Genomic DNA, 25,058 nt, shown 5'->3' with positions numbered 1-25,058 from the left:
TGACTGTTCCAGGGTCCCTTTTTTATGGTCGTCTCCGATTTTTATTTATTATTATTATTTTTTTTTTGGAGATGGCAGCAGGGTTCCTCACAACCTTATAAAACGAGTTCCGCGCTGCACTCTGTCCCTCTAATAAAACACAACCTGGCTGAGGGATCAAAGTACTTTTATCGAAGAGCATTCCATTCAGACCCGTAAATCTAATAAAAGACCAAGTAAAACCGTGATACTCAAATAAATTCTACATGTGTAGCGCTTCCCCTCGTCCGCATTCAGCTCTTTTTTCGCACAGGTGCATAAAGAACGGAGCCCCGCGCGATTCACCGCAGAGAGCGCACGTCAAAGGCCCATTCTCACCGCGAGACCTTTCCCTCTTTTTTTCCCCTTTATGCAGCAGTGAGAATGGATTCCTATTTTTATATCAGAGCAAATAGTGCTCTGATGTTTAAAGAGAGCAGGCCTCATATATATTCTCAGACATTTACAGTGCACATCTCACATTTCAGCAAGCCCAACAAAGCCAGAGCTTTCGTACGGAGCACTTCAGGAATGTGAGAGCGCCCTGCCAGAAATATGGCTGACTTTTAACAGGAAATAAACCGCACTGTTAATAACATTAAAGGGCAAACATACAGAGGTTACAGGTTGTGTCCCGGCCTGGAAAGACGTAGGACGCAGCAGGAAAAGAAACGGGGAAAGGGATGATGGCATCTCTGAGCGAGCGCCAAAAAAGCGAGAACTTTTCATGGCTTTTTACGACTCAGGTTTTTCGTCCCCGTTTTTTTTTCCTCTTCGTTCCAGAGTTCAAGATGAAAGAACATCTGAAGAAAATTTTTTTTTATCTAGAAATATCACACAAGTGCAAGACACTCTTATGTGATTATGTTTTGGCTGCAGAAAAAAAGAAAAAAGACAAAGAAAAAAGGAATGAAAAAAAGGAAGGGTGTGGCAAAGCAGGGGCGGAGCTAACATCCGGCAGTTGCTCGGGAGATGGAGGATGAGGAGGACCGCACCCCCGCACTCAGCGCCTGTGTCACACACCAGCGCGATGCGGAGACCCGGCACGTTAGGCCGGGCTCCGGGGCAAACAGCAGAGCGGAGGGGGGAGAGGGGAAACTGCCAGCCCTGCCGAACCACGTCCACTCGCAACCTGACGCACAGACAAATACACACAGCTGGGCCGGCCAGCGCACCGCCGCTGCTCCCCTCACACACAGCCGGGCTGTCACGCACATGTCAAATACATCAAGCCGCTCGCAAATTCCACAAAAAAAAAAATCACCCCAGCGCTCCGCAACAGATGGGCTCTGTAGGGTGATCAGCACAGCCCGCCTTTGAAAGCAAGGGACAACAATGCAGAAAAAGCACGCCTTCATAGCTGCAAATTGTAATAGGATTACTATGAGGAACTGAAAATAATAACGTGAATGTTCTGCTATAATCATGCCGCCCTTCTGTTCTGTGACCTTTATCTGGGGCGTTTCTTAATCTCGTTTTGCTTGGATCATCTTTCCCAACAGATAGCACTGATAACCATGCTTGAAGCTGGAGAACGTGCGCGGATCTGGGCCTGATCAGATGCATCGACACACTGGCAGGATGGAAGCCATTTCTTTACTCTGTGTTTATTCATCTTACTGTTTTATAAAATCAGACCTTTTTTTTTCAGAAATGACTACACATTTGGTTGCAATCAGCGAATCACAGGAAAGGAGAAGCACGGCGCTGCTTTTTACTTTTATATGGTCAGAAAAATCTTCGACGATTATGAGCTCAGACGTCCTAGCGGAGGGATGATCTGGATGTTGACATAGGCGGTGGTTGTGTGCGTTTTCCGTGTGAGCGATCCGGATGGGGAGATCTCACGGCTCACGCAGAGGATGTGCAGAACGTGGCAGAGAACGAGCGCAAGGTTTGTTCTTATTGAGTCCATCTCTGAGCGGCCCAAACTCAGGAGCCCGGAGCTCACAGTAGAAGGGGAGGGGGTTGATTTAGCCTAACAATGACGTGCGTTGCATTTAACTCATGACAAATATGAGATGGAACAGCTTTTTTTCCAGCATTCCCGCATGACATTTTCAGCCATCTTGAGCTCCTGATGTTGTAGCACTTGCTTCAACGAAATCTTAATTCAAGGGCGAAGCACATTGCAGTTAGGTTGCATTCAGTCCAGGGAACTCATCCCAGTCCAGCAGTAGCACCCCTGCAGCACGCCCCCAGAGAGGTCCATCGGAGCTCTTTGGCGAACATATAATAGAGCTCTCTGTTTGGAGAGCAAACCCTTCGCGTTTGCGTGATGCCAATCTCAGAAACAGCCTGCTCACGTAAAAACTGACCTGGGATCAAATATTTTGACAAGTGGCCTGTAAAACATCAGACACCCACGGCATTACCAGCAGGGGCATCAAAACCGTTTCCGCGGCGCTCCGTTTGGCTCACACTCGCTAAAAGTGGGGAGTGGGTGTTACTGGTTTCTGGGGCCGCGCGGCAGGGCAGGGTAGGGAATGCCTACCTTGTTTCCCAGGGGCTTGGGAACAGTGGAAAATGGATGAGCCCACACACCTGAGCAAACAGCCATACTCAGCGGCCGGGCCTGTCCGAGGCCAGGCTGCTCCATCCGCACAGCCCGGCGTCTCATGCAAAGGGCACGTCTCACCCTGACCAATCACGCGTTGAGACAAACCAGCACATGCATGCCATCACACACGCTCTGTCAGAGGCTCACGCACGCACGCACACACACACACACACACACACACACACACACACACGCACACTCCCATGGCCCAAGTCCACTCTGTGACACACACACACATGGCTCCAGTCCATACCCTGTCAAGCACACACACAATCTCTGTCACACATACACAAACCCACACCTGCACCCACGCACACACGCACACGCACACAAACACACACACACACACAAACACACACACAAACACACACACACACACGGCCCGGATCACTGGCATCATTCTTGAGGCAGCATTGCAGACTTCTGGGAGATTGGACTGCTCAAACGATCAGAGCAAGGGAATCTTTTTCCCATCAGTGCTACACACCATGAACCGTAACACTCCGTGTGAGGGCTAACTTTCAGCTACTGTACGAGCCCTTTAAGTCCTGTCAATGGAGCCTGTAATGACTAGGCCAGGGGAGGGGGCAGTGTCATGGGAGAAGGGGCATGACAAGTTAACTAAGCGCCATCAACACCCTCACAAAATCACTCATTAATACACTCAGTGGCTGAGGTGACCTTACAAACACAACAATGCATAATGTTTAATCCCACACCTTTTGCAAGCAGTACAGACATTCTCATGAAAAAGAAGCTCACAGGGCATGGAGATGCATATTCATTCGCTGGCGTGCTGCAAACTTCATGCCACTTCAGCGGCCATTCGGCATTAGCCAGTCACTCGTCAACCATTATGGCCCTGCAAACAGTAGCTACCAGCGTCGCCAGTGTCAATAATTAAAAACACCTTTACAGGGGAGAAATGAAAAGCTATCGAGTGCGGAGCGACGAAAACAAGATTCCCGCCGCCCCCGCGCAATTACTCATCGGTAACAATTAACTCGCTGTTGATAAAGCTGACATTAATCTTAAACCTGCTCCACTGTGCTGTGGTTTGGCTTTGTGCTGGGAGCTGGAACCCCAGCCGGCCTTGGCCGTAAATCAACAGCTCCCCTCCAGCCTTTGCCGCACACCGGCATACACACACACACACAAACTTCTACACACAGAGGCACACACATCTGTACACAGGTACCCAGAACCACACACACATCCATACACACACATGAACACATACACACACACATGCGTGCGAACATACACACAGCGGGCCCAGCACTCGCTGATAGTTCATTTCTTTCCAAACCAGCCAGGCTCAGGCTTGAGTAATGGGCTGCTGCCTGCGCTCTCTCACGGAGGCAAACAATGGGAAGTTAAAGGTCCGCTAATTGTTGTTTCAGTCTAGAAGGGAACATTGTTCATTTCATTTAACAGCAGGTTGGTGGGAGGCGGGGTCATTAATATAGAGGTTTATCCATCCATCTATCTGAACGCATGGCCTGTGCTTTAAAGGTGCTCCCGTACAGTGGACCTGTCATGCCCTTTTTAGAACGCTTCCTAAATCACATTACTTGGACTGCGGCGTTATGATGAATCATTAATTACCCCAGAACAGCTCATTTCCCACAAACCCACACAGAGCCCAGAATCTACTTTCACAGCCACCCTGTCCTGCCCGCCCACCCGCTGCCTCTCTGTCACACACACATACACACACATACACACACCCACACATGCAAAGGTAAATGCACACACACACATGCACACAAACACACATTTACACACACATACAAACTTGTGCTCACATGTGTATACATACACACATGCAAATGCTCACATTCATACACACACACACAGAGCAATACTGCTTTAACGCCCTCCTGCTGTCCAGCAGGTGTAACTCTGTCATCAAACACAAAAGAAGTAGCACATTTCGAAATCAATCATCACAGTATGGGGAAATTCATCTGGAATAAAACAGCACTGACAGGTCAGCGCGGAGTAAAGCTGTCCGCCTAAGTGCTTTTCAATGTGCCTATGGCTTACACATTTATTTTACGCTCTTCCACACCTAAAAAAGACCCGCAAAGTTCCGTTGACCTTTGTCACGTGTCAAATGTGAAGTCAGTGTCGCATGGCACCGTCTCTCGGCATCTAACGGCGGTCTGATTTGTCGAGAGAGGGCCATTGATTAAGAGACAGTGATTAGCAGTTTTAGCAGGACAGTCAAAGTGTTGTTCTACAGCCCAGGCAATGTCCCGAGGTACAGTCAAGGAGATGTCAGGGCTTTATAAAGCTTTCAGCGGGTAGAGGGTGGGGGTGGGGGGAGAGCTCGCCTTTCGGCTGCTCTAAAATCAATATCATTGTGCAAAGTGCAGCGCCTCCGCTGAGAGCGCGGAGGAAGTGAGCCGTCCTCGGAGCTGGTCCCACAGGCAGTGTCAAGGACAGACCCGGAACCCTGCTCTCCCTGCTCACCCCGCACCCCCTGTTCCCCTGCCCTCCTCGCCAGCAAAACTGCGGATCAATAAGCAGCCAGAGCATTAAATTTCAACTACGGGGGCCTGTCACACTCTTTAGCCAGGTGGAGACGGCCTCAGTAATGGCCGCGAGCTGACATTTTGTTTATGAAGTCAGGGATCTCAAATCTTTTTCTCCTTTTTTCAGCAAAACGTCTCTATAATACTGTAAGGTGCGTATCGACTGTATGTCTTTCTGGCACATTCTGCAGACCCCCTTCGCAAAAATAAGAACATTAATAGCAGTTTGACGCAGACCTGCTTACTGAACTAAACCACTGTACAGTGTCATAAAATTGTTATATTTTCATTTGATGTTATTACCAATAATTTGGTTAACTTGGTTAATTTTACTTAACTGGTTAACTGGGGGCAAAGGGGGCAGGAAGCCAAAGCATGAATAGATTTCTCAAAAATTTTGACTTATCATTTACATCGAACATGAAATTGTGGCTACATTGAGATATTCTATTTTTCAAGTTCCTTAGAAACATAAGTAATAACTCTGACATGGTAAATGCATAAAAATGTATAGAAAAAAAATGTATTTATAGTGTAATAAATAAAAAGACCTATACTTATATGTCATTCAGACAGGCTGTCACACAATAAGCTTCACACTAGTTCATTTCTGAATGCTACCTCTGAGACGCAGCATGTGGCGCGATCTGAATATGGTGTGTGTGGCATTTAACTGCAAAATGCAAGTCCAGAAGTGTATCAACACAACACAAGCAAATTATTCCTTCAACAGCAGTGCACCTTTATAAATGAAGTTGATTCTCAGGCTACACATCTATTTCATACTGGGAAAAAATGTTTTATTGCAAAATTCAGTTCAAAATTCAGATAATGTGGGTGTATGTTTCCTTATTTAATTATGTGTGATGCCATGCTTGCTTTTCTTCCTTTTTATAGTCAATACAGTGTGCTAAGAATTCCTCATTTAAATGAAAACAATTAAATCTGCCTCTTCAGTCCATTAATTATCAATCAATACTAGTACATGCTGAATTTCTGTCATAATATTACCTTGTTTTCTAATTTAACCAGAACAAAAAAATTCATAAATATAATGTCAGAGAACAAAATTAAATATGCACAAATCAGTTCTATTTTCCAACTTATTATCCTTACTGTTGTTATCTAAAAGCAAGATTACTGCTGGATTGGTAGCAATATATCTACTACAATTTCTAATATGATCATTGCTTGTATTACCAGAACGTTCAAGAAACTGATAACTTGTCTAAATTGCATTAAATTCAAAACATGACAGGTGGAATTTAGCTTTGCCTGAGATCTGCTCAATTTGCCTTCCTTCCTTCTCACTCAGTGCGAACAAAAGGAAATATTCTACCAGGAATTTAATAACTTAATCTTCTTTTGACTTTTCCCAGTAGCCTGAATTGTGAAAGATTAACAGAGGAGGTTTACACAGTTGCTGCAGCAGGGCTGATTTGAAAATGTAATTGTTTGTGAGGCACAGAGCACATATGGTAAAATGGAGGTTAATATAAAGCCAGTGAAAACAACAGTGGTTCCGACGCGTAGGACTACGGGCCTGACCAGGCCCATTTCCTTCCATCAGAACGCAGACGCCCTCACGCACAGGGACGTGTCCGAACGAAAGGTGGGCGCTGCTAAATACCCCCGTTAGTGTCGAATTCTGCTAATTATTACACCAAATCAGCAGAGTTCACAGGGTAGAGCCAGAGAAGGGCATGTTCCGGGGCAGGCGATGCCTGGCTGGAGGGGAGGGGAATATATTACCCTCTGCCCTTTAACAATAAAACAAACACACGGGCGTTGGGAAGTTCTCCCTGCTGAGGGAGAGAGGGAGGGAGAGAGGGAGCCCGTCTCACATACAGTGATATCCAAGTGCCACCTAGTGACAGCTCAACAGCCCCTCTTCCGCTTTGAAGTAGGAGAGCAAAGGCGAGGGAAGAGAGCGCTGTGGGACGGGTGAGCAGATTGCACCCCAAGTCCACACTGCTAGGCTCCCCTCTCCCCTTCCAGCAGTCAGCCCGTGCACCCGCCAACCTCAGCGAGGCGCGGGCTAATTAAAGAGGGTGTCAGGGAGGCTGTCTCGAACGCATGCCGAGCTCGCCGGCCTGTTTATACCTTCTGGGGGAAGAAAAGCAAAGCCAGCTGACCGCCTGCACTAGGCAGGCCTACAGAGCCGGGGCTGCAGCAGGACAGACACGTACCCACCCAGGTCACGGGCTGAACAATAGCACAGGGCCAACCAAGCAACTGTGGCAGACAGACAGAAGTATTAAAAGTCAATGAAGATTTAAATAAGCAGCACAGCCTCTTACTGTAACGGCTGAATTCAGCAGAACTTGCATGAGGTGACACAAGGCTGACTGTTTTTATTCAAATATTCAGACTATGGTAATAACCAGAAAACCAGAGCCGATGGCCCAAGGTTTCCTTTGTTTCGCTCTTTTGAGTAAAAGTATGCGGTTGGTTTTAGTTGTACGGAGCTGTGGTGCACCTCGCATATCTGACAGCACAGCCCTGTGAGCTCCCCCACTCAGCGTAAACAGGGTGTTAGTGAGTCTCTCTCCGAGTCTCTGCTCTGCACACTCGTGATAATGGCATCAGTCAGGAGCCTCCCCGGAGAGCAATAATCAGAGCTGACAGAGCCCAGGGAGACCGACCACATGCGCTGTCGTGCTCGGTCACACGCACACACGTACACGCGCGCACCCTCGATCACGCGCACACCTCGCACACACGCTCACTTACATACAGTGATACCTGTACACACAAGTACACACACACTCATGTGTGCACACAGATACACACTCACATACACATATACACACAAGCAAACATAGCTGCCAACTCACTGTTTTTGGCTCATTCCTCACAGGAAAGTGGAATATATTGCATTCTTAAGTGACTTTTGCACATATGTATAGCATTTAAAACCTACTTTAGTCATGACCTTGCCACTTTCTGCAAATACCAACTGTTAGCTTCCTAACAGATTTCATCTTTGCATCACAAATAAAATTACCAGGTGCATTTTTTCAGAGATGCTTTTCTGTACCAATAGTACAGTCTAGCTGACACTCGCAGTATTGGAGTCAAGGCCACTTTCCATTCTGTTCCCATACTCACTTCCTGCTTTCTCAGATTCGTCAAAAAGATTTATCAAATGGCAGCAGCAACTATTTTTAAAGAGCTCCCAATGAATTTGGATTTACTTTTATTATTATGACAATTCTAAATAATTCCTGTTATATTGTTATCACAGCACAATTTTTCTAACTGATGCTTATTTACTGTTACCAGCTACTTTGTAAATACGTTCCTGTTTTATTGGTGCTGTTATATGCACCCAATGTATCTTGCTAGGGTGGCCTCATATGTCACTCTGGGCAGGAGCATCTACCAAATAATTAAATCAATAATAAATAATCTGTTCATTAATGCTTATTATCTACAAAGAACAGTCAGAGACAGATACAGATTCTACAAAATGGATAAGCACACTCACACACACACTATGAAACAGCTGTGTAAATCTCAACATTCAGTGGTACTGAGGAGCAACACAGAGTCTAAATCAGTCTAAATAAGGACTGTAAATGAAGAAGCCTATCCAAGCAGTGGCCATACAGAAGAAAAGGGACCCCAGACCAGTAGAATCCTTTGCTGTTTTCTCTTTCTCCCATGCAAAAATCCGAGGTGCTGGGGACAAAAGCCGACCTGCACCTGACGGCTGTGTAATGTGTTTGACATTTGGCATCATGGTGCCATAGCATTCATCGTTTTATGCTCAAAACTATGGACAGTTTTGTTCCATAAACGCAGTCCCTCTTGCTGTGGGAAACCCAGAGGCACAGTTAACCCTTGAATGGCATTAAAGGCGAGGAAAGAAATGTATGGCAAATTAAAAGCTGTCTGATCCTGCCAGTGCTCGTGTACCTCACAATACAGTCTCACACACATTCCATTAATCCATCCTCACAAACATCTCACCTGCGATATGCGAACCACAAATAAAACAGCCAAACAGCACAACAAGGCCAGCGGTTTGACAAAATGGAGAGCTAACTAGAGCTGCAAACTACTGTGGATACGAAAGAAATGAACTGGTTTCACTAACTAACGGCATAGTCGGGCCTGGACATCATCTGATACTTCTAAATTTAAACACATTGCCGGTGGTCATTCACAGCATGAATCCAGAAGATTTGCATTTCTGGAAAGCTACTTAATCATATCATGTGAAAATGAAGGGGCTTAGCAACAGGAGGCATTAGTGGAATGTGTTTATATAAAGTAGGTGGCAAACACATCAGCTATTTATATTGGCTTGCAAAATTCACGTAAAAGGTTCACAGACAGTTTTGTTTCCACATTCATTACAATTAAACATTAAGGTATGTCGTTCTGCAGAAAATCATGAATCTGCTATGGTGTACTAAAAACAACATATCCTGTGTTATTCCACCTTTTCAAACTAAATTTATTTCTGTTCTCAACTGCGAAGTATATCCTCGGTCCATATTTCAGAAGGTGATAACTAATAAAATACTAGATACTAGATTAAGAGTCAGTTGACCACACATATATCAAACAAGTGAACTTTTACACTGTATCAAAAGAAGGTCAGGTCATGCAGACAGACTCAGAGAGGAACAGCAGGCTTACGAGCATGTCTACTGTGTCTGAATATACTCTCTGATAGGACAGAACCTGATCTGATAGGACCACTTTAAACACTCCTTTCTCTAATAAGGAAGGACACAATCCTAACAGACCTGTCTCCCCTAGCACCCCTGCCCCAGCCCCCCATGGGTAGAGCAGAACAAATATAAATCACAGCCTGCCACAGCCCGGAGGTGAGAAAGATGGGTGCCGGGTGAAAGAGGAAATAATGCTTAAGCTGAGTTGGGTCGGCCCTCCATTACAGCCGTTTCAAAAACTATTAATCTTGCTTGTAGTCAGTGGCCTAGAAGTAATTACTTCATCAAACCTATGTAATACAGCGTGACCAGCAGTTGGGACAGGTCAATTCTGAGCCTGAAAGGGGGCGGGGCAGAGGCAACAAATCACAGGCCGGCTGTTGCCCGAGTGACGTCCCCTTGCCAACCGTGCAGTCCCTGTGATTGCACACTCGGACACCCCTACGCTCATCTACGGACAAGTCACATGTCACATGTGCTTTAAATTGGTAATGCCTGCTGGTGGACCCTCCATTTATGTTTTCTGTTTAAAATGTACAAAATGCAACACTGTTCCCACAAAGCCATCATTTGAGCCAGTCTCAGCCAGGTATGTATGGATACAGGCAAGGCCAATGATGGAGCTGAGTTGTGAAAATACAATTCTGGGCATAAAATCCACCAAACATGCTAATTCTGGTATCTTTCATTGCTGACGTACAGTTTTTAACATGTTAATGAAGAAAATATGCATTAACAAACAATGGATCCTGCTGAAGGCATATTTGTGCCTTACTGAAGAACAAAATGAAGGCCTGAGACACAACATACTCGACTGTATGCTCTGAAAGCAACTGATGGTTTTCAACTATGTCAAGAGTTCACCTAGAGACAGTATCAGAAGCCATTATTCGTTGTGGCCTAATGCCACGGCCAGGTATTGACACACATTTACGGTTCATATGTGACAAATGTGTTGAATGTCAGATGAATGAGTAAATGCTATAAAACACTAGAAACATGTTTCTTGATGGCTTGTGACTCCTAATGACTTCTTATAACTGTCAGTTTTTTCACACACAAACATAGACACTACATGTCAAATCTGAACCAGATCAGTCAATATTACGTCACTCTGTAGCATACTGTGGAATCTTACTGGCCACGGTTGACCATGGCGTTTATGCACATCAAGAGACCATTCCTGATAATAAGCCAAATGAGAGATGAGCGGCTGAATGAGCTGAAGTTGAAATTAGAAATGGGTAAAACAGTGTTTGGTAACTATACTGGACTTCAAATGACATTGTGCTGCAAAAAGTATTTTGTTGACTATGGGAAGTAAGTGTGCCAAATACAAGCAAAATTGAGTGAAACTGTTGAGGGTTTTTCATGGCAGAAAAAGAGCAAAAAATGACAAAGAAGAATAAACATTCAGGTTTGTTGGAACAACAACACAAACACAAAATTTCACTCTTGAGTAATGATATAAACACAATATGATCCTCCATACTACTACCACAGAATTTGTCAAACAGCACAGAAGATGACTACTGTATGACTGTAAGATTTGCTGGTGAAATGCATCACGCTCATTGACACAGTACAATATGCATCATACGTTATGCAGTATACCCTTCTAGTTCTTGTCAAGGCCGGTCTCTCAGGTGTACATTTAATTAGCCGAGGTGAGGTCTCCCATGCTGTCTGAGGGTCCTGTGTAGAGACAACCGTAAACAGGATATGCTTCCTAATCAGGCGTCACCGGCTCGTTTGATCATCCGGCAAAACGTGTCACATATCCTTGGATGAAAGTGGGTCATAGGAGAGAACAAAAGGTGAAGCTGTCAGCGGAATGGGGAGACTGGAGAGAGAGCCTATTAGTAGTCTGTCTTCTCACACCGCCCATATACTGTATGCTGCCACTGCTCTATTCAGTCCTCTGTTGTGTGAAGTGCAGTAATTTTACTAAAGTAAGTAGAAATCCCCAGAGCTCCCGATCGACAAATGGATCAAAAGCCATAACGTAAGAAATCAGAGGTTTACTTTTCAAAACAAAACTACAAGCCACACGTTGCTGTTGTAATGGTTTCAATCGGGGGCTCCCGTTTTCTGCATTAATAAAACACGGCCCCCGCGCTTCTGATTTCTGACACAGTCAGTTATCCTACGAAAACCAAAACAACATGTGCGGAGCTGCACGCGGGCCCATTTAAATAGGGTTTACCTCCAACGCTTCTGACACCGCAAACACCTGCCATTTCCGCCTCAAAAGAGCGGAACAAACTGACAGCCAAGAATCCTCTCTGACACAGCAATGGCTTCCAAGACTATCGTGGAAAAAAAAATACAACGGTGATACATAAATTAATTATAAGACAAAAAAACAAGTAGGGAATTAAGCTAAGAACATCTGTCACCGACTTAGCTTCACATAATAATATGAGTGTTAGAACATTTTATACTCTTGAAGTTGATGATCCCCTTTCTAATTGACAGTGAAGGAAAAAGTACTGCAGAGGCATGCTGAAGACGCTGATAAGGGAGCATTAACTCAGCTTCTCTCTCGGAAAAGTGTTTAAAGAACCTCCGCGCTAATCCCTATTGTCATCCATGCGCGGTGGAAGGACTTACAAACAGACGTAACGCCGCGGAGGCTGTCTGTTCCCCGGGAGTTGGGGACAGTCAGACTTCTGCTCGTGGATAATCATTTGCACTGAGTAATAAGATCCATACATACTAGAGCTCTGAAATGACAATGTTCACGGTCACATTCATATGCATCCGAGTGTGCAGTGCGCATGATAGCGGACCTAGTAGAATATTAAGCATACCTCTGAGCACCTGTAAGCTGTGAGCACCCATTTAAATACTCACTGAGTCCCGCCTCTTCAGAATAACAAGAGAAAGGGTCCGTCAGTATCAACTGTGGTTCAGGCCCAATTGCTGGGCCAGCATTACACCTCCAACAAAGGGAAGCATCTGGTAAACTGAATCATCCAGACATAGTCAAGGCCTACTACACAGCACTTTTTAGTAGCTAGAAGAGACAGTGTTCATCCATCACAGGTGCCCCATTCTCACCTTTATAGTCCTGTCTATCCAACACTCACAACAGGCATGTCAAGTTTGTACTTCAGACATGAAAATAGCATCAATAGCTTTTCCACATCTACATAATTCCACACATGCCTGAAAATGCCACTGGTTTTATTCAACTTAACTTTTTAACTCAACTTAACAAGTTTGACTTCACACTTCACTATGGAGCTGAACACAAGATGGGTCCTGTCCACCTCAGCCAAAACAGTATGTCACTATTTAATGCAATCTGGAGAAAGAGTGCAAATCCCACAACTACACTAAAATCTAAACCTGCTGCGTCCAAGGGGTCATAAAACACAAGAGATATTCCTTTGGAAATCAAATTGAGTTTTCAAAAGCTAGTCTTCAAAACTACTTCTGGTTACTAAACCTCAAACTAAAAGAATAAGCAGCACCTATCAGAACAATCCTTCAAACAACCACAAAAACATTTGAAAGAAATGACTATCCAAGACCTTATTGGCAGTTCAACAACTAGGTCATTAAATCGAGTGATGTCCAATAAGTACCCCTCTTTTGCAGTGTTCAGTCAGTTGGCAAACTGTGTATATGCATACATACTTTCTTCACTGGAACAGGTCACAGTAAACAGGGACAAATGACAGCAGCTGACCTCTTGGCAGCCTTGTATTACAGAACTAGGCAGCAATCAACACTGCAGGTGACAGGTGATCCCAGCCTGGCAGTCATTCACTACACAGCCCTCCAGGATGGCCATGACAAAGCTTGCACTTCACTGCACAATGAAATTACCCTCCCCTCTCACTCTTGCTATCTCCTACTGAAGACAGGATTTTCATCCCAGCAATAAGATCTGACCCTCACCCCAGTGGAGATCATCTGAATGAGGGAAACAGCAGATGGGGGTCTGCCAAGACTGTGGTAGGAGGACAGGGGCTTCAGTCAGCATTTTTATGTGCTTGATGTTGTTGACAGTGCTGGAAGGTGGAAGTGCTGACTGTTTAACAGAACAGGTTGAAAACCATGACGTAACCCAAGTGTAAAAGTCAAATAATGACAGGCACAAAGGCAGCGGAGGCCTGTCATTCAGAACCCCTCCAGCTCACTCCAGATGAGTACTTAGTAGGGGGGATTCTGAGGTCAAAGGTTAAGTGATGAAAGGCAGCTGTCCTGCTTCCAGTGCAGAGGAGAGATTTTCTCCTGGAGAACATGCTACAGTAAGCACTCCCATTCAGCCCGAATGGGCACATATCATGGGGCCCTCAATGAGTCCATTACCCATTTATGAAAAGCAGGAGCTGACAGCATGCTAGTCAAACTGCCACCCATCAATCTGACCCCCTCTCCATTTCAGAGGTAATTAAAAACAAACAAGGCAAAATGCAGTCACATACCACACCTCAACCAAATTAACAATTCTGATGTTCAAAGTTTTCCATGCAAACATTTAGCCATCAACTAATCGACTGTCAGAAATGTGTGTCACTTACATCACTGCTGGCTACCTCATCAGAATACACTGCTTTACCAGTGTAAATAAATCTTGCAGTGTTTGTTTCATTACAGCAAATATGTATTCTAAGAACTGTTAGAAAAGAAGGAGGGTTTGTACAGCTGTGCCCCCATAAACACCAAACATCAATCGTATGTCACAGCACACGTTAACCTGAACTGTAAGATTGCTACACTGCATCCATCCAACTGTATGCACTTTATTATGCTCTTATGAAAACCAATCTGTAAAACAGCGACTTTAGCGCAGCTGACATCTCACCTGTTTGCAACAATTTTGCACTGTAAATTAAATAATTGCTCTCTAATTTTGCATCCTCCGAATATATCATAAATACCTGAAATATATGACAAAATGAAAAATGATCAGTAAAAGAATTATCCTGACTTGTTACACAAATTTTGATTTGAGGAATGAGATGGCGTGTTATTTTTTTTTTCAGAGAGTTATGGCACACGGCTGTGGGTATGCAGTCCAGAGAGTTGGCAGAGAGCAATGTTAGTAGAAGTAAAATCACAAAGGTACTTCCCGCTCCCACGGTCTCCAACAGCTAATGCTACCAGTGCCAGGTCTTCTCACAGACTTTACTACACTCATTTATGGAAGAAACTTATGATCTACAAATTAACTGTGAATATCAACGGTGGCTTGTGAAATGCCCTCCTGCAGGTTTTGTGAATGGAGGGCCTAGGCTTAAAATGGAAACCAGATTTCAGGCAATGCTCACATTAAGGCCTTCCACTTTGTTGGAAAGGTGAGTCGTTAATTCAAAAATAACCACAAAACAAATAGCAATGAAATGACAACAGCTCTTAAAATGGAGTGAGTGGCATAAACACTGAAAATGAGTTACTGTGGGTTCCCACGGGTAGTCCGCCCCTACCCACCATTGCACTTAATGAGTAAATCAACAATTTAAGGCACTGTTAGACTTTCAACTTGACCTGATTTTTTTTTCTTTTTTTTTGACTTATTGTAATTTTTGCATGGTGTAACTGATTTCAGTTCACGTGACTGGACCTTCAGTTATTGTGTCAAAAATGTTCTGACATGTTCTGATATGGCAGATGGCACCCTAGCTTCTCATACTTTAAACAGGAGGCATCTGGGACCACCCACCAGCTGGCTGGTGTTCTCATCCCCAGTGTCATCTCCATCCCCAATGTGTTGGACTAATCACATATGCATGAAAACGGTGACCCCCCTAGATCTCAGACAGTGGTTAATGAAATCTCTGGAGGTTGTGGGCTTCACTGGGAGGTTGCTAGGTCATTCACATGTTTATTCAGTGGGCGTTGAGCCGCTATGGATTATTGATCGGATTGATTATTTAACCTACATCACTTGTGATATGGCCCTGCCGGACAGATGAGCTCTGTAAATGCAGGTCATCTGGACTGCTACCGTATTGAAACTGATGGGTGATCTACTGAACTGCTCTACATGATGCATGTCATGGAGAATGTGAAGGAAGGGACCTCAGTGCCATCATGCCTCAAAAGATGGAATACCAAGCAAGCCTCTGCAGCAGACAAACCTCACCAAGCAAACAGCAGCCTACTAATAAAAAGTACTATGCACCAGACATTAGTGCACAGTACAGTCGCAAAAAATGTCAACTAACAGCTATTATGGATGTAGTTTCGACACTAGATATACTAGTGAACCAGTAACTACAGCTCACGTAGTTACTACAGTACTAGTCAACTGGTGAATGCAGTTACTTCACATGTAAGAGCTAGCCTACTAGACTTCCAGACATAAAGCACATACTGGCATGTAGTGTACATAATATGCCACTTTACAGAGCACAGCAAATAAAATAATATGGCATGCATAAGACAATGGTCTGTACTAGGGCTACTAAATGCACTGGTAAAGATTAGTAGAAAGGGATCTCTTTAAATCAATGCTATTTATACAGTATTGTATTTATCTAGCTTTCAAATATTTATTTCTCAACAGAACATATATTGTAAGTTAAAAGTACCTCCTTAGCTTAAAAAAAAAGAAAAAAATCAAAAAGTCGAAATAAATCAAATAACTGAAAGTTGCATTTCCGTTTCATTTCATTTCATCTCATTCCGATTTCAAGTCCAGCTGTGCCAACTCTTGGGTCAATGGGAGACTCTACCCTTCAGATCACTGTGTTAAAAAATAAAACACCTGGCTTAATGTCAGTCTCCCAACCTGCCCTGACATTTCTGACCACCAATGGTGGCAGGGGCTTAGGAAGGAGTAAGAGAATGTGCTGTGAACTCTGTCACTGCAGTATATGCACACATTCACACAGACAGACAGACACACACACACACACACTCACACACACACACACACACACACACACACACACACACACACTCACAGAGCAAACCCTCACGACCAACTAATCAACCCCCAACCCCACATCCAATCAATTCAGCATCACAGCAGAGCCCTCGGGGTCGTGAAATATTACTTAAAACTTCATATTCATTCATTGATTTAGGTTTCAGAATAGTATATCATTGAACTCCGATGGGAACAAAAAAAGGCAGCTATTTGTGAGGTCAACCACAGCATGGACAGATGTTGACACGATATTGATGGCGATGCAGAAAGAAATTACCAAATATCTTGATCAATACCTAGTTTCACTGTTGCAGCCTTCTGAGGACAGAAATATATATCTTTACAGCTACAGAAATGGTAATAGTGAAAGAGAGAGATAAATGTTTCCCTTAAGGTAAACTATTTGATTAGCTGAGGGCAGAGGTGATGAAAGATATGCTGATGAGGCAACTTCACGCCTTTAAATAAATGGCTTGAGGAGGCTATGAGGCCCCAGAAATGACAGATCACAAGGTCTGTACACAGGGAGCCATGAGTTGAGTTAATTGACTTTTTATTCATGGCGAGGTTCCCCACACAGTTCTCAATCATGTGATGACAATAAATTATATGAATAACTTCTCTGGAAAAAATCCAACATTTGTTTATAGATGTCCGAACACATGATTCACTTTTTAATCTGAGTGTCACAAGTGACATACAAATAAACTGATAAAAATGCAACCAGAAACCTTAACATACAGTTCTGCTGGAATGGGCTCACAGCAAAATTAGGCTGACCTTCCACGTTCATTCACTCAAACCACATACAGTATGGTACATCAGAGTTGTGACAAACTGTTTGCTGTTATCAAACCAACACAAGCACCAAACTCTGAGGCCTGCTTCAAACTGCTGATGACACGAAAGGGAAAAGCCTTCCGTAATTTACGTCACAACTCAATTACAAGAGATAACACTAAACACGTCCCTTTTTCCAATGACTGACCAAGCCATAAAGTGAGCAGAGGTAGATAATTCCCTGTCCTTTAATTAAATGAAAGCTGGTGTGTTTTTCCAAAAAAAAAAAAAAGGAGAGAGACAAAAGGAGAGAAGATTGAGTTGTCCGACGCACTGGCAGGCTCCACCCACACGCCCCTAAATCACAGGGAGGCAAACAGCCCTACGGCCCTCGCCCAGCCAGCAGTAAAAGGTGCGAGGCACGAGCTGGGGCCAGCCCAACACTTCCTCGCGATAAGTAATTTTATAGAGGATTAGCAGCGTGACGGGCTGATCAATACTTGGTACTCTGGCCATTACGAAGGCAGTGAGGAAACTGCCCCCTCTGGTAATAAAGCACTGTGTCTGGGCTCTCCTTCATTTGCTAGGTCCATTAGTGTAATGGTGTCATTATCAGCCAGAGCAGTATTTTTACCCTTTTTTTGAATCTGTGGGGGTCTGATGAAGTCAGGGGCGGCGTGCGGCGTGCCCCCCATTCTTTACAGGTCCCGAATGTAAATTTGCTTAGTGTGGCCCGCATGGCTGCCACCTCTGCGCAGCTAGGCATTATTCACTGGAGCGCCCAGCACTATTTCTCAATTATTGGTCCATTAATAGTGCGTGCGGCCTGTGCTGTAACTAAAACAAAAAAAAGGCTGGTGGCAAACAAGCCACTGATTCTGCTGACACCGACATCCACTACAGCTAAACAGGAGCCTGACATGACAAGATGACTGTGTTAGTCATCATAAATTGTTACATTTACACTAATTCACAGGCTAGCATTTTGTGGCAGGGAGCTGATTAACTGCATTTGAATCTATGGCCACATAACCAGCTCTTGCCTCCCATGATACTTCATTTAACAGTATGGCCCGGGGAAACGCAAACCACTTTAATTAATATTAAGAAATTAACAGCTTCCTAACAGCTTGTGTTAACCTGCACAGCTGAAGGAAAACGAATGACCTCCATCTCAGTGGCGCAAAGGGTGGCCAAAGGACCTTGAAACATCTGGTGACCCTGCGTGATCATTATTTGGACTGTCTGTTTTGATTACGACCATTTTCATACTTTTCATAAGCTATTCTTACGTTAGTTTGACTTAAACTGCATTGACACCGGATCATGGCTTTCATGGCTTTTCACAGGATAAAAGTATCAGGAAATCAAAGTTCCTTAGCGCAGACGAGGCAGCAAAGAAAAGGGAAATACCAGAAAGGATTTCAATGCTAAACTACGGAAAAAAGACTCAACAGCACAAAGCTAAAATAATATTAATAATCCTAAAACCAAACACTTCAAAAATCTGAAAGACCTGCTATAGCAAAACAAGTACAGCCCTTTGTTTAGACTGCCATTTGTACTGAAAATGTACCACAAATATACTATGCAGGCAAGTCAGGTTAACATATTCTGTAAGCAATGCATTTCAATTTTTTTTGCACAGTTTTTGAAATAGCTACTCTTCACCAGGTTATATCTATACACAAACCAGGAGATCAAAATGTTCAAATAAAAAATACAGAAAGGAACAATACAGAGAACTACATACTACAAACCAATCACTATGAAATATGATATTTCATCACCATTTCATTATTTCTGTCACTATAGGTGTATAACACTAATATATGGTGTTTTCTGCACATGATCTCTCAATAAGTTCTTAATTTATATTTGAGAGGTGATCTGTTTTGAATTTAAATGGGGAGTTAAAACAACAAAATTACTTTCTGTAGTAAAATGATGCAAGACACATATCAATTAAGAATGTAACTGATCTTGTGTCAGTTAGCGAATGCACACTAGCTCATACCCAAACACTTGACCTGTTTAACAGCTCTGAACTCCTTTTTATTTAAACTGTATGAAGCTGTGAATAATAAACGTGGGTTATTATCATTAGTTGTTTCTGCTAATATATCAGCCAGTTCTACAGTTATTGATCGAGTCTGTTTATCTCATTTATTTATTGGCTAGAAAACACATCCATCAGGTCAATGTAATTATTCAGATGTCCCATGAAAGTTACTGGTCTCACAGGGTTCGAGCGGGGATATGGGTCTGAATGACTCATTTAAAAATCTCAAAGCCCTTCAAGATGCACTTGGCTTCAGTAAACTAACATAGAGTAATTGTGAAATTTGAAGGGAAAAAAAAAACTATAACTGGTTTGAAACATTGACAAATTGACTATAAATTGACAAATTCACTGAAAAACAGTTCTTATTTATTATGAGCAACTGCTGTAGAATAATAATAGAAAGCTACGAGGATTAATATTTACTTTATAATATGCTTCATTTGTGGTTTTCCAGTAGTTCTAGTAGCAAAAAAAAAAAAAAAACATTTCCTTGTTTAGCCACTAACAGCACATTATTTGGTCACCATGTTACTCTTTCATCCTTATATTTGTCATCCCTTTATTCCAAGAAAAGATGAGCAAAACCATTGAGTTTACCCATATGATGGCCAGCTGGAAAGAATTCTCTCTGCACTTCATATGGTCACCACAGCTGTTTCAATAAACGGGAGGAACCACGTCTTGCATATTTTCTGTGCTGTCTTACATGATCCAAACATATGTGCCATATGAAATAGCAGCAGAAAGAAAATGTTCATTTTGTAGCGCAGTGTGATTCTGATTCTGGCATTTATATCAATATACACATCTTGTTTGAAACACATAACCTACAACCTGTTGTTGCGAAAACTATTAAGACAATAAGGAATGCCATTTTTTAACGCCATGAGGTTCAAAATCATATATTAAACAATGCACATTTCCGTTGCCCACTAATCGTAAATGTATTACTGTCCTTTCCTGGAAACAACTCATAATCCACACAAAGGACGATGCTGGAAAATGAATGGGGTCGTTCTCAGTTTGACTGTCACAAGATCTTGAGCCTTCCGACAACGTCGATGTGTGGACGATATCGTAGCCGTACTATTTTATACGCATTTGGAATTCTAAAACCCATTTACAAGCATAGGGCACATGTTTGTCTGCCCCCTGTATATGTAACACAATCGAGGGCATATCGAGTCATACAGATAGTATAAGACCTTCCCGGTGATTGCTGTTTTCCGAATGTGGGCGGAAGTTTTTCCAAATCGTGCACATGTGTACATGTGATGATTATAGCCTAATCATATCAAAACCCCAATCCAATTACCAACTGCATTCCTAAAATAATCCTAAAGCGTTATTTCTAAAGCGTGTTTTTATGTTGGCGTTTGCATACGTTTTATTGACACGCCGTGATGTCACGACTGATGCATGCTGTGAAGTATAAGTTTCACGTCAATTCACCTGTTGGCTAACACCTCATTAGTGCCCTAAGAAACGTTCATTAAGATGGGTGGCTCAGGAGAAAAGCAAGCTAATCGATAAAGCGTAAGGTTAAGGCAATGTTATGGTGGAAGCGTATCGTGGGCCTCTGTATTTTTATGAATCGCACGTCTTTTATTCGTACGTTTTAATAAAGCTTTAAGGATGGATAGACGACCCATGCCCTCGATGCCTTCTAAAGAGCTCCTTCCTCCTGGATATACATTGGCCAGCTTTGTCCTCGCGAGTTTATTGAGTTTACACATAACTGTACATCTTTGAATTGGCAAGCTAGCACTAAAGCTTTATGCAGCCCCACGCTGTTATGCCCGCTATTTTTGTCACTTCCCGTAACACTGTTCCATTCATTAGGTGTGATATGCAATGCCAGTATGCATAGTTACACCCCAAATAAGCTAGCGAATTGTTTTTAACTTGCTATACGTTTTGGAAGGAAATTGTAAAGAGGGGAACAGAAACACGTGGGCTAGCTTGCTAACTAAATGCACTGACGCCCCGATCCGCTTTTGCAAGCAACCTAAAACCGAGTCAAAAATAAAAAATATTTTAATAAGCAAGCATAGCCATATGAAAAGTACTATTGATACCTTTCTTTTCTTCTTTCTCTCACTGTCACCCGACCGTTTCATGTTCCTGGAGTTTTATTTACACTGCCTCGATCCACTGTAGGTTGTCCTGGGAAATGTAGTTTTAAATTGGGAAATACGAACGAATGTGTCCGCTACTGGATCCCCTGGTTCCGCTCAAATGCACCCAACTGCCAGGCTTCACTGTCAGGATTAGAGAGAAATACACTAATAATTCCATTTTTGTTAAAAAACGGATTGGCATCCCCGTGAATGTGCAAAAAAAAACTACACCGTCCATAACTTCAGTTTTGGGGAGTCGTTACGTAGGCGGCACGCAGTTTCACGCAAACCGCAGAATGAGCTGTATCTTAGCAACAGTTAAAGTAGCGAAGGAATGCCTCTAAAGGTAAGAACCCAAAAACAAGCTTGCGAATGTATAGTACTGAAAAGAAAACACTTAAGTTCATATGCACATTAGCTAGGTGGCAGCTATGGCTTGGTTTTATACATGTACACATACACATACTTGAATTTTGTTGGCTGGCAAGTACCGTTACCTGTCTAGCCATAGCTAAACCAGGTAGCAGGTACCATTGCCGTATGTCGTTAGCTCTGACACTGTATTGTAACTAGCAGGGCTAATGTAAGGTGACTTTTGATATTTTAATCCCCGTTGATATACCATCAAAGAAAGTCCTTACCTGACTAGCATTAGCTAAAATGCTCTACCAAGCAAGCTGTGATCGCTAACGCTAAACGTTAAAGTGCATCTATTGCTTGTTCATAAACAAAATTAATTTGGCAGTAGCCGCTGCAGAAACCTACTCATCCGAATGTCATGTGGATATGTTGATGGTCGATTATTCTATAGACGCATATAAGATAATATAATAGTCAGTAGCTAAGTGTAGGCAGCTCGAGCTCGCTCTAAACTAATGCTCGTCTTGAGTTCTATTTGCTGTAAACAGCTATCAAGATTTTTATCAAGCAACACTGACCATATTTTCTGTTTAAGTTGTCTTATCCAGTTGACTTTTTTTTTTTTTTTTTTTTTACAGAATTCGATTTTGTACAGGTTTATTCTTCATACAGTTATCAGAGACACTGCACAGCATTTTTAAAATGATTCTGCCTCGATCCGAAAGTAGTAGATAACCAGAAAGCCATAGCTGTCCAACTGTAATCAATATACCAACTGGATCAAAGCGTCTTTAGTTGCATATCGCTTTATTGCCTCGGACAGGCAATGGTCAATGTTTTAAGTATAATTATGGTCCGCTCAAAATATATACTATGTTTGATATGTGATTATGATCTCAAGAACTTTACATGGCAAGATCGAAACGAATCATCAAAAAGTGTTTAAAGCAACAAAAAAAAAAAAAAAACGAGGGAGGAAGTACTGGAAATCATGCGAGGCAACGCATGTCTTTTGTGTTCAAACGTCTTGCATCACGTGATAATGTAAGTTTAATGTCCATGTCCAAGTTTAAGGAGGTCTATGCAGATGTTGAACAGGTGCTAGGTGTGATTATATATATGTTTGTATATATGTATATATGTAGTAGAACAAAGTGCTTGTCAAGTTGTTTTCAAGATCAGAGACTAAAGATGTTTTTGGCAGGGTTTACATCAGATCCATATGAAACACAAATCCCCTTTCTGAATCTCATAAAGTGAACTTTATCCACATACTTACAATGCAACATATTCTTAAAATGTAATGAAAAGCTGCAGATTTATGCAGTGATCTGCTATATGCATAAGAATGTTTCTTTTCCAATCTGGCCCTATAGAAAACATTCCGGTCTATATGTTAAACAGTTTTTACATCGGTATCCATATAGTTTTATGTGCATCTCCCAAAAAAGCTGAAGCATGGATTCAAAAGTTCTCCAATTAAAGGTCACATAGTCTGCAGTGTAATTATCAATTTATTTTATGATTGCACTAATGAGCTTCTTTTTTAGGCTATTGTTTGCAGCTGTATCGACAGGTTTTCTGCATTACCGCTTGAAAGGAGAGGGTTTTGTCCCATCGGTATTCTCTCAATATTTTAAAATGTGTAACAGTAAGGTATGAGAGAACTTCCACAAAGGCTGTGTAAATCACAACCAGCACATCATGCCACGTGTAACATTGATGATCACACTTTTTACACGCGCTAATCGTTAACACTTGCTAAACTTTTTTTTTTTTTAAGCTATGATTTTTAAGATTGTTTTGAGACTGAAAACATAGGTCAAAGGTAATGACTGAAAAACAAGGTTTAATAAAGTTCACAACCATTTGTGGAGGGATGTGTTGCAGCATTCATGTTTCACTTGTGTATTAAATACCTTCTTACTTGGGGTTATCAAAATACATATTTTGACATGTTGGGCTAAACACCAATGACGGGACTTATTCAATTCGTTATTCTCGTCTGACTGATCTGTGTTAGCTCTGTAGCTGATGAAACAGCAGGAGACGTGCCTGTGAAAGATATAAGCTTGAACCTCTGTTGAGCTGAGGGACTCCAAGGTTTGAAACACCTGCTATACATTACCATTACAGACTTTGATCAGTGTCTTCATTAGTTTCGTTTGTAATCTCTTTCTTTTATGGTAGAGCTGACCCAAACAAGCCGCGCACTGATTGAAGACATGTGTGCCTTTCACCTGTCTTGTAAAAGCTCAAGATTTCTCTTATTTCCGCAGATTTTTGCGTCACTTGCATCCTGGTGCCATAAACAGAATTGGTCTTTTGATTTCTATTTATAACCTACATTTCCTCTCACCCTTTTTCCATTAAGAAGAAAATAGCTGAAAATATATTTGGAAACATTTTGACTAGAGTAGATCCATATGCATCCATTAAATAAGAACTAACTGGTGGGTACAGAAGAGATTGTTGGATTGTTTTTAGTTTCTACAATATCCAAGTGCAGAGTGGTGCCCCCATCTCCTGTTTGCCTTCTACCACCTCATATCACATCGTTAGTATTAGCTAATTATTGTGTGTGCATAAGGGGAAACTGCTTCAGTGCAACACTTGTCAAAATTTTTGAGACAATGACCCTTCCCCTCCTCTTTTTAGCAAAAGATTTGGAGCCCATGGTTGCTTGATCAATTGAGCAGGACCAGGAGCTTTGTGTTTTTGTTATACTGAGAAGCAATTTTAGCCAGTCTTTTACTTTTCAAAACATTTTCCACAGTAAAGAGCAGTAAAATTTCTAAACAGCCACCTTCAGCTTATCATGCATGTTCAAACACTGCTCACTCTGGACTCCCTTCCTGTCCACCTTGTGGATTTTGGACATACGTCACAAGTCTTGTGTACTACACAAACAATATAAATGACACATTGCAAAGATAACATGGACACTGGCTGTATTCAGGCTCATCTTTAGTTGTGTTTTGTACATTCAACATTAAAATCACATTTATATGATACTGTTGCCTTTGAAGGCAGCATAGAAT

The 25,058-nt window shown here is 42.5% G+C and overlaps 1 protein-coding gene across 1 annotated transcript in view; it reads right to left on the bottom strand.

Annotated features, from left to right (window-relative positions):
• Window positions 1-21,683, bottom strand: part of fto (FTO alpha-ketoglutarate dependent dioxygenase) — a 112,109-nt gene extending 90,426 nt beyond the window's left edge. Inside the window, exon 1 of the mRNA XM_036543681.1 lies at window positions 21,616-21,683. Coding sequence (XP_036399574.1) covers window positions 21,616-21,657 — 42 coding nt within the window. The 5' untranslated portion in view covers window positions 21,658-21,683. The remainder of the gene's footprint in view (window positions 1-21,615) is intronic.
• Between the last annotated feature and the right edge of the window lie 3,375 nt (window positions 21,684-25,058).

Source organism: Megalops cyprinoides, chromosome 13, assembly GCF_013368585.1.
Source record: "Megalops cyprinoides isolate fMegCyp1 chromosome 13, fMegCyp1.pri, whole genome shotgun sequence".
Taxonomy (NCBI): domain Eukaryota; kingdom Metazoa; phylum Chordata; class Actinopteri; order Elopiformes; family Megalopidae; genus Megalops; species Megalops cyprinoides.
Note: the sequence above shows the minus strand (reverse complement) of the source record. Positions and strands in the feature narration are given on the sequence as shown.